At 39.4% G+C, this 17208-nt stretch overlaps 1 protein-coding gene across 3 annotated transcripts in view; it reads right to left on the reverse strand.

The window, feature by feature from the left end:
* Positions 1-17208, reverse strand: part of unc5db (unc-5 netrin receptor Db) — a 255429-nt gene that overhangs the window by 127991 nt on the left and 110230 nt on the right. For all 3 annotated transcript variants that reach the window (XM_088994976.1, XM_088994977.1, XM_088994975.1), the window contains exon 2: positions 16298-16513. In XM_088994976.1, the coding sequence (XP_088851102.1) occupies positions 16298-16513 (216 nt within the window). The remainder of the gene's footprint in view (positions 1-16297; positions 16514-17208) is intronic.

Consider the following 17208-nt stretch of genomic DNA (forward strand, 5'->3'; position numbering starts at 1 on the left):
ATAAATAAATAAACACAAAATCCAATACATAACTAAATACATAAATAAATAAATAAATCAACACAAAAATAAATAAAACAATAAAGTCAGAGTACAGAACCCCAATATAAAATTCACGAGGAGAAGCCAGCATAAATCGAACAATAAGCAAATAACAAAATAATGCAAAAAGAACTGAAACAGAGACAGAGCAAGACACAGTATGTCTGCTGACTGAAGTACTACATGCTTACGCTCAGTGGAGACACCATTTCAACAATAAAGGTAAAAATAGATCGGTTAATTATCCAGTGCACTGGGGTCAGACTAATTTCTCCACAAGTGACTTGACGACACGAAGACCACCCTGCTGGATGGGTTAGTATGAATGAATCAGAATCAGAATCAGAATCAGAATCAGAATACCTTTATTCGTCCCGCAATGGGGAAATTTGCAGTCCACAGCAGCAATTGAAGAGGGATGGGGTTGGGGTGGGAGTGAAAGGATAGAAAACAAGATATTCTAAGCATAACAAAATAAAAATGTCAACTGTATACTGTGCAAATGTAGATGTGCAAAAACCGTTCTATAAACAAGACTGTACATAGTGCAGAATCAAGAGATGCATTTAGATATATTGCAACAACCCATATTTACAAGTGTCCAGTTTTTTTTTTTTTTTGGTTTTTTTTTTCACATGTGATCATTGGGAATTGTGAAGCCTGACAGCAGTCGGTAGGAACGAGCGGCGGTACCTCTCCTTCTTGCAGCGCGGGTGTAATAGTCTCTGGCTAAAGGAGCTACCCAGAGCTGTCAGGATGGGCAGGAGGGGGTGGGAGGGGCTGTCCGTCATAGCTTTTAGTTTAGCTAGCGTCCGTCTGTTGCCCACCTCCTCAAGAGAGTCCAGCGAGCAGCCCACGACAGAACTGGCCCGCTTGACAAAGCGCTCCAGTCTTTTTCTGTCCCGGGTGGTGATGCTGCCTGACCAGCAGACAATGCCATAGTGGATGGCTGATGCCACCACAGAGTCATAGAAAGTCTTTAGGAGTGACCCCTGAACTCCAAAAGACCTCAGTTTCCTGAGGAGGAAGAGGCGACTCTGAATGAGTATGAATAATGTCATCTGATAAAAGGTACTAAAACTAAGTCCACCTTTTTTTTTGACAACGATACTAGTGCAGCGTGTTCTACCGGAAACAAATTCCTTGTGTGTTCTACATACTTGGCAATAAAGATGATTCTGATTCTGATTCTGATTCTGATTCTGATTCTTTTGGAAATTAATTTACCTTATACTGAATGACTACAAGTTATTTGACTCATAAATCTTGTTTTTAAAATTCAATTTGTGACATGAATAAAATTTGAGGTAAACTTTAACACCGACATACAGTAAAATAATATAATTACCATGCTGTATTTCCACAATTTGAACTTCAAAAACAATAAACAACTTAGAGTTTGAAAAAACTGATATATGAATGAAATGTCTCGCTGACCCTTTGTAAACATTGTAAAATAAATAATTAGGCCGATGCAGACACACCCACTGAGTAGTTTTAATCCTCACAAATATATAAAGTCATATGAAAAATTAAAACCCCACTGAGAGGGAATACAGCATATCTCTCAGGGTTTCAGTGTTTAGAGCGGGAAGGTACGGAACTACAGGCAAATTTTCACAGCAAGTCGATTGCAACAACTGTTACTGGACGCATTAGGAGGGAAGCAAGACAAAAAAACCCACGTTACATTTGCTTCCCAAGAAAAAATGGGCATTTCAAACTCCGATGGAACAATCACTGGCGATGACTCAAACATAATGGCAACATACATATCAACAAGATGGGATTTCTAATGTGGGCATCACTGTACATTAGATTTAATATTAGAATATTGATTTTATGAATGAATAGTATTTTTTTAAGAGTAAAATTATGTTGAAATATTTTATTCCCCAGATTTGGTGGTTACCCTGGAGCCCATGGTACTAGGCCTATTCTCGACTAATCAGCCTGCTGGCCCTGCATGTTTGAGATGAAAAGATGGAGTACTAGACAAGGAGTTGTACGGTTGACAACTTGATGAAGCAAGAAGGACAAGGACAATTCAATTCAAATGCTGTTGCTGAATGTGCTTCTCATGGCATTTTCCAATGAACAAAAGAGCCTGTTCTTTGTCAGTCCTGTAATTGTGTCATTTCACTTTTAGTGCTTTCATACTGAAATATATTCATGTTACAAGTGTAATCATCCTTTGGAAAGCATCAAGAAAAGTCAAGTTGCCAATTTGCTGAGGACGGTGACAGCTCTAAAGAATTCAAGCTTCAGTCATCTTTGTAATATTTCTACTCGAAGTGCCGCCAGCTAATGCGGAAAGGCACCGCCCATACCCCCAAAGCCAAGGTTTTACGTAGAGGACAGTTGGACTCAAGTACATTTATGTCATGGCTCTCTGTCTTCCTGGTTTAATTGCAGCAATTCTACAATGTAACCTTGATCCCACAAGTGCTATATCAGCAATGCATTTATTGTACTTTCAAATTCGCTGGTCTTCACAAGGGTCGCAGGGAGTGTTCAAGCCTATCTTCAGGGATCGGGCAGGGGACACCCTGAACTGGGTTTGATCGCTACATACTTGAACAACTGTTGTGGATCAATATTCCACAGCACAAGACACTTTGAAGCACAGAAGGACTTTCTGTATAATGGCATACCCAAAGTTGTACTCGGATTACTGCAACTGTTCAAAAAAAACTGCACAACCATCATCATATTTTTATTGTACCACTGATCACTTTTTTGTCTGCTCGATGACTGCACATTGTCATACATCCGTCACTAGGTGCTACTATTGCATAATGCTACCCTTATATCATACAAGGTCTTTCAATATGTATATCATGTCTTATAAAACCGGAGACAAATTCCTTGTGTGTTCTAAATACTTGACCGATAATTTGACCGATGATTCTGATGATTCGGATTCTGGGAGCGGGAGAAATATAAAAAAATTATACTTATACTGTATTTTAGTGTACATGTTATAACATGGCATGACATCTTTAAATTAGAAATTAGCTCAATTCACCTTTAAATATGTTTTTAAAAATGGATGTGAAAATATCAACCGTGTGAAAAATTTAAATGGTTGAAAAAAGATCAACGTAACCGGGGACATATTTTTAATTGCTGGTAGTGTATGTATGTATGTATGTATGTATGTATGTATGTATGTATGTATGTATGTATGTATATATATATATATATATATATATATATATATATATATATATATATATATATATATATATATATATATATATATATATATATATATATATATATATATATATATATATACAGTAAAGTCTCGTTATATCGATATCGGTTATATCGATAGTACCGCTTATTACGATACTATTTTCATTTCCCTTGCACATTTCTAGTCTTTTTATGTATAATTAGTACCGTTTAGTACGATACCCGGTTATTACGATAATCCGGTTATTACGGTGCTCCTTTTCATCCCCCGCCGGCCATTTTTGTTGTTTATATCGATATATCCGTCGCGCCATTGGTCAACTTGGTCACGTGTCTTGTTACGTGAGCCGCCATCGGTTGCGCCATTGGTCGACTTGGTCACATGAGCCGCCATCGGTCGCGCTATTGGTCGACTTGGCCGTGTGACTTGGTTACGTGTCACGCCATCAGTCGCGCCATTGGTCGACTTGGTCAGGTGACTTGGTTACGTGCCCAGCACCCGTGTAGCAGAGCCATTTTCATTTTCAGACGCTAGCTCGTGTGTAGCAGACGAGATTGAAGTGTTTGTGTTAAAAGGTAAAAATGGGAAGCAGAAGAAGATTGATGACTTTTTTAAATTGTATACATAATACAGTAAGATGTAAGCGTTGCAGTTTCCCTGTTGTGTTATGTACATGCCCACTGTACTGTATATGAATGCAATCATTTTTTGCAACAATGTTTCTTGTTTTGTCTGCTGAAGCGCAATGATTTTGAAAATTATTAACATTCCATACTGTGTATTAAAGGACAGCCGATGTCACTTTTTATTCAAATGCAAATAAAAATGACTTCACGCCAAGACGTCTTGCATTGCTTGTGAATCCAAACAATGGCTTCAGATTTGGATAATATGCTTTCTTGTTACACATCCAGTTATGAATATGTTTCAAATACACTGTAGTTCTGAAGATTAATGCATACATGTTTACAATCATTAAAGAATTATATGTGCCATTTTGAGGCAACATTGGGGGAACATCTCTCACCCCCCCAAAAAAAGGGAGCTAATGGCCAGCTCCGTTTCTTATCTGGCGCTTGGCTGCCCTCTTTTGGCGGCTTTTGTTTAATGCAGTTCGGCGCAGGTTCGGTTATATCGATATTTTTTCGAACTCCCTTGAATATCGATATAACGAGACTTTACTGTATATATATATATATATATATATATATATATATATATATATATATATATATATATATATTTTGCATGTTGCAGGAGGTGCTGCAACATTTCTACATGGCTGTCATCGAATCCATCCTGTGTTCTTCCATCACCGTTTGGTTCGGGGCCGCCACAAAAATGGACAAAATCCGACTTCAACGGACAGTTAGGACGGCGGAAAAAATCATTGGCACCGCCCTACCCACTCTCGAGGACTTGCACACTGCAAGAATCCAAACTAGGGCGCGGAAAATCCTACTGGACCCTCCGCACCCCGCCCACCACCTTTTCCAGCTACTCCCCTCAGGCAGGCGCTACCGATCCATGCGCACCAAATCCAGCAGACATTTAAACAGCTTCTTCCCCCAAGCCATTAACTCTTTGAACTCTTTCAACAGTAGCCAAAATGGAACTGTATAGTGCCACTTAGCAGTTTTTTTGACAACGATACTAGTGCAGCGTGCTCTACCGGAAACAAATTCCTTGTGTGTCCTACATACTTGGCAATAAAGATGATTCTGATTCTGATTCTGATTCTGATATATAGTAAAGTCTCGTTATATCGATATTCTCGGGACAAAATCAGAATCAGAATCAGGATCAGAATCATCTTTATTGCCAAGTATGTAGAACATACAAGGAATTTGTTTCCGGTAGAACACGCTGCACTAGTATCGTCGTAAAAAAAAACTGCTAAGTGGCACTATACAGTTCATTTTGGTTACTGTTGAAAGAGTTCAAAGAGTTCAAAGAGTTAATGGCTTGGGGGAAGAAGCTGTTTAAATATCGATATAACCGGACTATCGATATATCCAATCCTGCGGGCATGTAATTTTCTCCTTGAGTTCATAGAAATAGTATCGTAATAAGCAGTACTATCGATATAAGCGATATCGATATAACGAGACTTTACTGTATATATATATACACATACATACACTACCAGCATGTATATATATATATATATATATATATATATATATATATATATATATATATATATATATATATATATATATATATATATATATATATACAGTAAAGTCTCGTTATATCGATATTCAAGGGAGTCCGAAAAAATATCGATATAACCGGGACTATCGATATATCCGACCCTGTTTGCATGTAATTTTCTCCGTGCGTGCATAGAAATAGTATCGATATAACCGGGACTATCGATATATATATATATATATATATATATATATATATATATATATATATATATATATATATATATATACCATGTTACTTGTTATATTTATATATACCATGTTACTTGTTTTTTTGTTATTTTGTTATTTGTTTTTTTTTCACTTTTGTTTTTTTTTGTTTCAAGCTCTGTCCTCTCCCTTTCGTGTGTGTGTGTTTTCTTACACTCTCTCTGTCTGCCTGTCTCTTTAATGTTTAACACCCGCCCGCCCCCCACACTGCTGGCTTCTTGACCAATCACATGGCTTTAACAGAAGACGCCATTTTGTTTTTTGGAGAACGGCCTCACTCTCTCTCTGTCTGTAACCCCATCCTCCACTGCTGCGTTCTTGACCAATCACGTGGCTTTAACCGAAGACTGGGGGAGGGGAATAGAGGACAAAAAAAAAAGTCAGCGGCCATTTCCTTGTTTGGAGAACGGGCTTGTTCCCGAACGACACATCACTCATTGTGGCAGCTCCGGGTGTATCCCGAAAACTAGTCCGTATGCCAAGGTAAAATGTTCATAAATGTAACGTTCGTAAACCGAAAAGTAAACCTGCAGGTTTTGTTCTGAGATTGCGGCATGCTTTAGAATAACCAGAGCAGCTACGAAGACGGTATAAAACGAATCCCCATATTAGGTATTGTGCTTGATATCAAACTCGGTCAGGTGTGAAGATTTTTTTTCTATTCTTAAGGAGTAACTTTAATCTCCAAACTACTTGTCTTCAATTCTCAGAGACATTGCGTTTCCCGATCAACTCGCCTTGTAAAGATATCAGATTGTGCTTTCAAAACAAAAAGAACAAAACCTTATATAATCAAGATGATAAAATCTACAATTAAAAGGCATTGAGAACGTGAATATTTGCAGAAGAAATATGAAAGGCCGGTGGTGCTACAGGACATCTATCCACTGAAAAGTAAATTGTACTCTCTGAAACAGTGTCCCATGTGGAAACTATGATGAGGTATTCATTTTTATTTTTACATTCACAAGTCAACCTTTTTTACGAGATTTTTCGAAACAGCAATGCAAGTGATTTTGTTTTGCACTGAATCTACCCGTTTCTTTTTTATGGCATGCCAGGTTGTCATGAAAACAGCAAAAGTACAATCATATCAGTAGTAGTATAACTAATGAAGGACTGTGCAGAATTCTGAATATATAAACCATATATCAAGAGTGATGTTCAGCAGCATCCCAGCTACTATTGTACTGTACAGTATATGGTAAATTTGTATGTATATATATAGATAGATAGATAGATAGATAGATAGATAGATAGATAGATAGATAGATAGATAGATAGATAGATAGATAGATAGATAGATAGATAGATAGATAGATAGATAGATAGATAGATAGATAGATAGAAAATACCTTACGTAATCTGTATCGCGACACCAAAACCCATCTCAGAGTAAAATATGCTGTTGAATAATAGTAGTCGTCGTAATAGTAATAATCATCATGGGCTTTTTTCACTGTTCAAAACTGCTGTGGAGGCAACCTTGAGGACTGATTGAGGGCTTCTTTGAATGTTCCTTGACTATAGTTGTAATTTTCACAGACATAGTATTTTGATCGCAGTTTTGTAAGGAGGCCTCAAGGTTGCATCTCTCTGGATGCGTTGCTGCTGGCTATAATCATGTTGGTTGAATAGCAACAAAATATATATCGAGCCCCCCCACCAGACACATGATTTTTTTCCTCCCAAAGACTGTTTTTTTTTTTCTCACAAAATGTCTATTCCCAAGATCTACGTGTAGAATACTTTGAATGCCGGTATTAAAACTGACTTTTCAATCTGGAGTATGTTCTTTCTCTACCATGAAAATAAAATGAAATAAAAGAAAGCAATCGTTTTACGGTCTACTCTTAAACCCCGGCAGCAAACCTGTGGTCAAGATAAATAAAATTATCTCTGGAACTAAGAGACACTATCACCTCTTCATTTCGCCAAGGAGTATCCAGTAGAGGTAAGGGGAAGTGTGTATGTGTACGTGTGAGGTGTATAGTCGGGGGCACATTCGGTTAACAACCCCGTTAACTGGCTCGCAACGCAACCCTAGAGCAATGATAACATCAATTCTGGCTTTAGAGGCCATTGCATATCAGCCAGAGATATACAGTACGTGTCCAGCCGGAAAAGTGATTTGAAAAGTGGTGGCAGCAAAGTCGCTAAAAGGGCAGGAGGGTGCCACCACCCGTTTGTCAAATCTAACCTTCTATCCTACCATCACGCCCCAACTTGCCCATTGCAAAAAAATGTTCCAACATGTTCCCCAGGCTGCTTGGCAAGGAAGGATGGAGGCAGTTTATCTCCCTTAGTTGTGTCTCTATCATTCACGCACACGTAACATTTCAAAAAGTGTATTACTGAAATATACTGTATATGCCGGACATATATGCATGTAAACATTCTTATTTTTTTCATATGAACCCCCTTCAATATTCACAATGACTCATTATATACAAACGCATACATGCAATCTCACGACAAACTAGATGTAAACACATTCCAGTCATGCCAGATGGTAGGCCTTAATGCAAATTAAATCTTCACATGGCCCATGTGACAATATGTACACACATTAAATACACACCCCATCGGAACAGCTCGCTTGCAGATCTGGGATATGCCGCAGTGTAAGAAGAGGAACGCTGTGTCTGCTTGCTGTTCACAGATGATAACATTCACACTCGCAAGATGCTGGAAAGAAAGGTCAGGATTTTTTTGCACCGCCCTTTCTCTCCACTTCTGCTCCATGGTCTACTATTGAACAATAATATTCCACGGAGAAAGATGTTTGTGTGCTCCAAGTCTTAAATCACGACATTACTCAAAGGAAGGCTTAACTGCCTCAATTAAAGTCACATAAAAAGCTGTGTTACTGTGCTAATGGCAGAGCAGAGTTTTCCCTTTCAGAACAAACAAGGATAAAGACTTTTTCCTCGGTGGAGCCAGGTGGATGCTGATCTCCTCAAACTCCCAAGTGGAGGCAGTCATAACAATTAAGGAATGTGCCACGAGAGGTGTTGAGATGAATGACAGGCGAGTGGGAGGGGGCCAGTGAACACCCAACACATTGGGGATCAGTCAGCTTTCCCACTTTGCATCCTGCTGGGCAAGTGCCAATCTAACTCAGTGAGGCATGGATGATTTCAAGGCAACCATGCAAGGCAGCACCATGAAATGACAAGAAATCGAATGGAATTTAGTTGCACTTCCAGGCTTCGGTTGATGACATGAAGCATCTGAACGTTTCCCTAATTGTCGTGAGGATGCAATCATCATAATATTTGCCTTTGTTTTCTTGCCTGTTTCCTAATTTTCATCCACTAATTTCGGATACTTTTCAACTACTTCAGTTTCACTGGAAAGTGCCACTCGAACTTGGCTGACTGAACACCAATCATTTAAAAGCAGATGAGTAGCCTTCAGTCAGGAAAAGGAGAACATTTAAACTCCATTCTACACTAAGCTAACTGTGTCTTGTCTCGTTTTTGTTATAATGTAAAATGCACACGTTTTTGCCATCCAATAAAATTGTAATAAATGGTTTCATTGTTCCATTAATGTGGTGGATCTGAATAGCTGAAATTGGATTTGCGTTGTATTCTATTAATATCACAGAGATGTGTCGATTTTATCTTCTTATTGAGGAGCTGGTAATATGGCTTGATATTTATCAGTAATGCCATTCAAAAAGTGAAATGTGTAGATTATATCCACCCTTTCAAGGACTGTTGTTACTACAGTGTACATTTTATCGTGTTATCAGGTTACAAGGTGCATGAAGGGGTTAAATAACTCGATGCAGACTGCTATGTATCATATCTTTGTTTCTTTGAATTTTAATGACAATAAATGGCACCTAATTGGATTGGACTGGATTTGCCTTTATTAGTCTCACAGTGGAGAAATTTACATTTCACAGCAGCAAAGTGATGAAAGGAATGAAAGCAGAAAAACAACTCTAATTCAGTATCTTTGACATTTGAATATTGTGGAAAGGTTCAATATTGATGTGTATATATATATATATATATATATATATATATATATATATATATATATATATATATATATATATATATATATATATATATATATATATATATATATATATATATATATATATATATGTTCCTCATGATTGGTAAAAATCCAGCCAAACTATCGTAATAAAAGTCAACTTGCCGTGTACATACGCAAGGTTACTGCTAGCTAGCCTGCACACTGCTCATTAGCTTACACACGTGCTTTCTGCTGCCTCTTACAGTAGTATATTGATGCTAACGTTACCCTGGGGCTTGTCATAGTGCCACTGACATTCGACTGTTTCATCGATGGCATTGTTTCATTGCAAATTAGAATCTATCAAATTAGGACCTGTTCTCTCTACAAAGGTGAATCCTTCCATCCATTCAAAGTCATTTTTTATACTTGTCCGCTTATTCAAAAGGGGGCGTTTACCTGTTTCGACATCAACGGCACCTCAGTCAAGATCATTAAATCAAAATGGCGCTTTCCAGCAACCGGCGTCATTATCATCCAATCAAAATTGCGCTTTTGGTTAAGAAATTAACAGCGAAAAAGCAAGAATTCATATTCAGTTCTATCTAGTCATTTTGGTCTGAGAAAGTCGGAAATTCGCTGATCGTCTGAAAATTCTCATCCCTGAATGTATTTTCACAATCGCATGGATGCCCCCAGACAACTTCCTCGGGCTGCCTGTAGAGAATTTTAATTTGATCAAGAGATATTTAAAGGGATGAATTCAACATATTTTAATTTGAAATCGACCTCCATGTTCTTCTTCAGACTCCAGCAGGGTATTGTTACTTTGATATTGAGGTCTTGCTGGGCTGAGACTATAAATGAAAGTATATTGATTATTATTTCCATCCTCTGCATATCTTATCTATGTTATCTCACCCTTGTCGCACGGCTAGGATGTCTCTAAGTTGGATTTGCTGTGCATAAAATGTAATTTATTTTCATATGTTAGGCTTGTGGGGAATAGATCATCTCCTTTTAGATAGGAAATATATTGGTCCATGTTCCATAGGATGCTTTATATGAGTTTTTTTTCCTTCAATCACACTCTCAACCTCAAGTGGGGTGTCCCTTCAATTGGCCCAAGCGTGTAGTGTAAAATGTGTAGTGTAATTGGCACTGAATAATTTATTTATGATCACATCACTAGCCAGTCTTTCTTTGGAAATGCAGCCGTTCCATCAGTTATCGTTTGATTTGTGCTGGCTGGATGGTACGGTATTAGAAACTCAAGGGCATCATCAGTTTTATCAGTAGTTGGTGAGTCATCAGGCTAGTTGCTAAATAAGAGATCCTATCGGGTGTTTGTGGTAGCATTGAGGGCCCGTGTTCAAATCAATAGCATTCCAATTCTTTACTGATCCTTGACTCCGATTAGCTGGACAAATTCAATACACAATGTTGCTGACTGTTAAGCAGTTAGAACAAAGTGTTGCAGTTTAGACCATCCTTATCTTTGGTGTGTTTACTACGGGTATAAGGCAGGCAGATGACAGGCAGATATAGTGAGGACATCCTCTGGTTGTTTAAATTGTTATTCAACTAACTTGGACCTGATGATCACAAGGAAATCTTCAACACACTCATCGGCCCACGTGCACTTAAGTCTTTTCTTGAGAGGGTCAGGGTAAGTGACAATCATTTTTCATCTTGACTGTATGCGAGGGCTAAGAATGCATAATTAAACAGGTTAAGATAAAGGAAAGGGAGTTAATGAATGCACAAAAGTCATTCTATGTCCTCTTCATAATCATACACGCAGATGCAATAAATCAGATTAAAAAAAGATGAGGGCAGACTTGATCGACATAAAAAGTATGGAGAAATGTTCACTAAAAAACTACAAATAAATAAATAAAATCACACATAAAAGTCACCATCCCTCTTGTAAAGAGCCATACACAAAAACAATCACCACAAAACCATGGTAACGCCAACTTCAATACCCACCCCAGACAATCTATTACATAGTAGGAAGGTCATGGAAGGTCATACTCTGAGGAACGACTCTCACTATTATGACATACATTTGTACCTGACTGTGAAATACACACCACAACAAGAATAAAACGATTGTTACATTAGTATTGATAACTTTCTGTTATTCATAATGATCAATATTTGAACAGGGTTAATATGTCTTTGACAATGCTATCAATTGTGTTGTCTGAGTACCATTACCAGTGATATTAATTACATATAAATGCACCACTCCTATACATGTAAGGTGAATCAAAAAATGCGATTTCAGATTCAAATTGAAAAAAAGGCAGATTTTAGTAAGGTTTTACCACTTTAGATATGTACAGGTAGAATAAGGTGAAAAATAAACAAAAAAGTGAAAATGTGTAGAACAAATAGAGGCTTTTCAGTTGTCTTGCAAATTTGATTCTATACATGCAGCGCTTCCATGAGTTTTTTTTCCAAGGACCATGACAAGTCTGTAAAAAGAGGATATTTATTTCAGCTCCCAAAAAATGGAGAATCATTATTCACAGCCCCCTCCAACACACACACACACCCTGAGCCATCATGTGCGACCCTTCTAATGCTGTACTCTTCGTGGGAGGGGTGAAAGTGCAGTCCATGCACTACAATCAGCAACCTTGGACAGCTACTATTTCAGATAACAGAATCAAGTCTTGCGCATGAGCAAACAACTCCGCTTATCTGCAAATGACATGGCCAGCATTCACAATGGTGCAAACTGTTAGTTGTAAAATATATTTCAGCACTCTTTGACGTCAAATTCCCACTTCACGTGTTTGCTGTAAAGGGGCATGTTAACATCCACTTGACATGGTATATATATATACATATATATATATATATATATATATATATATATATATATATATATATATATATATATACATTGTGATGTCACGAGAGGCTGTGTCCTGGAGGGCAAATACATCCCCCTAAGATGGCTCCACCCAGAGAGAGTCTTGGCCCCACCTGGTGGAAGGAAGCAATTAAACCCACACACCTGCAGCTGATCAGGGCTTGATTGGAAAGCAGGCCTCTTAAGGCAGAGAGCCTCTGAGTGTGGAGCTTGGGGAAAGACAAGTTCGATTGCTGTGCTCTGTGGAGAAGTTGATTGCTGCGTGGAACTCATTGCCAGTTGGGACCACACGACTGGACACTGGATTTGAACCTAGCGAAGGTGGCTAGGCTACATGACAAGGACGTCAAGAGGGGTGAGGCCTAGAGACTCTTGTAAAGAACTCCGTCTTCAGTTTCACCTCAGAAGATGAGAAGGTTTCTTCAGCCGTCATCTGTATGAATGTGAAGGTTTCGGACGTTTCGCCTCCTATCCAAGAGGCTTCGTCAGCGAACGAAAGTCTGACTGGTCGTATCGGCCCCATTTATATATCCCTAATGTCCAGACATGGTGGCGCCGGACACAGCTATGATAGGTCCCTACTCTCAGGTTGGGGGGGGCAGAGGACCCGTCCCTGTGGCCCCACTGGTTGTTCCTACATTCCTGACTAACGACTGGCCTATTACCCCCACTCCCACCGGCAGATGACGGCTGAAGAAACCTTCTCATCGATGGACCACTCCTGTACGACTGAGAGCTTACACAGACGTTTCACCTCAGAAGAGACTTTATTTGGATTTAAGTATCAGAAGAGACTTTATTTTGATAAGTATTGGAAGAGACACTATTCAAACCTTTGTTGCTTGTGAATTCCCCCTGGAACCCTTGATTAAAACCTGTTGTTTGTATCCAAACCTGTCGTCCATTGCACTTCTTGTCCCGTCCCGTCATCGATATAACCGGACTATCGATATATCCGATCCAGCGGCATGTAAATTTTCTCCTTGCGTTCATCGAAATAGTATCGTAATAAGCAGTACTATCGATATAACCGATATCGATATAGACCTCAACTTACGAACGCCTTATAATACGAACTTTTCATCATACGAACGTCAAATTTATGAATATCAAGCCTTATAATAAGAACTATTTTCATCTTACGCACTTCGGTGGAAGTGTGTATACATAAATACATAATCTTCAGCGGAAGAACACGAAAGCACACGACCTTCGGCTCTGGCGGAGTGATCTTCGGCAACCGAACAGCGCTCCAACCGACGCTACTTTGCACACCCCCTCTCATTGAATTCACACGTCCATCGCCTCCTTGCAGCTTTTTGCTTATACTTTTACGATTATGGCACCGACAAAAAACCCACCACAGGCTCGTGTTCAGCCCAGGAAGAAACACAATAAAATCACCGTCGCTGAAAAGAAGGAGATAATTGAAAAACACGAACGATGTGTGCGTTTGTGTGATTTAGCGACAGAGCGTGGCTAAGCTAAGTCCACCATCGCTACCATCCTTCGCAACAAAGAAGCTATCAAAGGTGCGTCTGTTGCAAAAGGTGTTTCCATGCTCTTAAAGCGACGGTCTCGGGCAATCGAAGAAGTTGAAAAACTTCTGTTAATTTGGATTCACGAAAAGCAGCTATCCGGCGACAGCGTGAGTAAAGCTATTTTATGCGAGAAAGCACGGCTAATTCACGCCGATATCGCCATGCGCCAACCTGGAAGTTCGGCGCTTATTCAGGATTTTAAAGCCCATAATGGATGGTTCGAGAACATCTGGGGGCGAGGAGGAGAAGGCAAAGTTGGCAAAGTGGAATGATGTGCAGGCTTTTACCGAACAGTTCCATCCAGAAAAGACTGGCTATGACAATCATCAACATGATGAACGATAATGTGATGCCTCAGCCTCGTAACACCTTACAAGTCAGAAAGTAACAGGTGTCAATTAAGAGGTTTTTAATCAGCAAAAAGGATGAGGAGTCTCCAAAGAAGCAAAGAGAAGCCACACCAGAGTTACCAACAGTCCTTATGGAAGGTGACTCTCCTTCCATAAGCCATCAATGACCATCAAAAAGGTAAATACAGTTTTATTTTACAGCACAGTTTATTTCTTTAATTACAGTCCTCATGTAATGTGCCTCTCTTTCCCAACAGCAAGTCCCTTTGATCTTCGACCTCCAACGCCATTCCGTTAAGTCATCAATGACCATCACAAATGGAAATAAAGTGACTTTATGATACAATGCAGTGTATTTCTTTAATTACAATACCATAGCACATTTATTATGCATAGAATAAGGTATGTTGTGTGTAATTTTAAAGCTTATTTAGTTGAAAAGTATATTTTATGGAAACCCGGGAACGGATTATTCCCATTTTAATGGTTTCCTATGGGATTTTTTTTTTCCGTGATACACACTTTTCACCTTACACACTCTGTCTGGGAACCAATTAAGTTCGTAAGTTGATGTCACACTGTATATACAGTATAGTCTCGTTATATCGATATTCAAGGGAGTCCGAAAAAATATCGATATAACCGGGACTATCGATATATCCGACCCTGTTTGCATGTAATTTTCTCCGTGCGTGCATAGAAATAGTATCGATATAACCGGGACTATCGATATATCCGATATCGATATAACAAGACTTTACTGTATATATATATATATATATATATATATATATATATATATATATATATATATATATATATATATATATATATATATATATATATATATATATATATATATATTCTTTTCTTTTCAAATACCTATCAAATGACACATGCTCTCACTCCCACAGCCACATCACTAGATTTCACAGCCTCCTTATTCTTTAATATCGTACTGATCGTAGATTTCGCCATGCTGTCTTCCCTAGCCAGATCAGACAATCGCACACCTCCTTCATATTTCATAGTTTCATATTCAATAGTTGTACGCACTACTTTTCTTTTGTCACTTTTAGCGGCACTTCCTTTCTTTGGAGGCAAACGCAGCACGTCCGCAAGCGACAACAGGTCACGGAGAGAGCGATACACCCGTACGCCACTCAGCACCCCACCCTCGCGTACGCACTCACGCGTCGTATTGGCGTTCGAACACCGATTGGTGTTCGAACACCGAAGCAAGAATATCTCGAATATTTTGTTCGAACTCCGATTTGTTCGAACTGTGAGGCGTTCTAGAACTAAGGTACCACTGTATTTATTTATTTTTTACAAAAAAATACGAATCCGATTTACGACCGACTTGACTTACGACCACCTGTACTTACCACCACGACCGCCAGACCCTATTTTTTTTATTTTAATTCTACGCCTGGAACTGTAACGCGCTAGCAGCCCGGCCACACATACGACGATTTTGGCCAGCCAGCCAGCATCTTACTCTCGCACAGCAATTGACCGTGTGATGGCACTGGAAGGCCGCGGCGCAGGCAGGCCTATTGCCGAGGCGGGTCGGGCGTCGCCGCTCGAGCGCGCGGGACTGCCACGATGAGAACGCTGCGTCGTGCCCACGGCCGCCACAGCCGCGCCGCAGACGGCCGTGGGGTAAGGCCGGGGAGAAGGCAACCAGTAGAACACTGTCGACGCAGAACCACGGCCACCCGCCCCAATGACTTCCGAATCAGGTCCTTTGCAAGTCATTTAGCACCGAGTCTCTATTTAACTTTTTGAATGGATTTCGACTTGCAACCGTTTTTACTTACGGCTGTTTGGCTGCTCTAAATTCATCTTACCAGTGTTGAGGTCTTGATATTCATGAGAGAAGTGCTCGTTCTGGTGCACCCATTCTCCATTGCATTTAAAGAAGATCTGCAAGGCAGGTGTGGCTCGACAGCGCAGTTTAATGGGAGCGCTCTTGACGATGTAGGCATCTTCTGGCTCCTGAATGAATTGTGGCAGAGTGCCATGCGCTGAAGATTGGGCGCCTGGCTGTGCATCCCCTGTAGCACCTGCAAGTAAACACCTCAGTTATTAAACTAACCTGCTTCAAAGGAATGGACACTGTAACATCACACTGAAAACAATGCCATTGAAAAAAAAAACTAGTGACATGGGGTGTAGAGCAAGTAGCTGTGTAGCTTGTGGCTTGTTGAGTTTTTCGGTGGAAAATATGAAGGAGCATGAGCTTCCGAAGTGCCGTTCATTCCAAAGGATGCCATTTAGATGAAATATAACTTCAGCCTTTATAATCGTCTCAACAAGGGTTTTGTAGGAGATAATATTCAACAACCTGCAGCTAGTGCTATTGAAGGCAGAATTGTGCTCAAAGTTTTGACTTTCAGTACAAAATATTCCTCCCCCAGCCACCTCAGTGATGTGTCCCTTATATTATTTTTTTTTATTTGAATATGTTACCCACTAAAGAGATATGCATTCTACAAGACAATTTAAACTATTCCAACATCGAATTGAAAAAGACAGTATTTCCGCCTTTCTCGTTCTTGCTTGGATCACTGCTAAGTCAAGAAGCTGTGCTGCCTCATTCGTCTCCTCCTGCTGCTGATGAGAGGCATGTGGCGATATAGATTCAATGTTAGCTGCTTCTCCACAAAACTTTGTGGGCACATTTATCCTCATCAGTTGTATATGGTTGTCATTGTTATGATTTTACTATCAATTGTATTTTGTTTTCATCGGATCAAAT

The sequence above is a fragment of the Hippocampus bargibanti genome, linkage group LG04, assembly GCF_051943395.1.
Source record: "Hippocampus bargibanti isolate YZ-2025 linkage group LG04, ASM5194339v1, whole genome shotgun sequence".
In the NCBI taxonomy this organism is placed as follows: Eukaryota; Metazoa; Chordata; class Actinopteri; order Syngnathiformes; family Syngnathidae; genus Hippocampus; species Hippocampus bargibanti.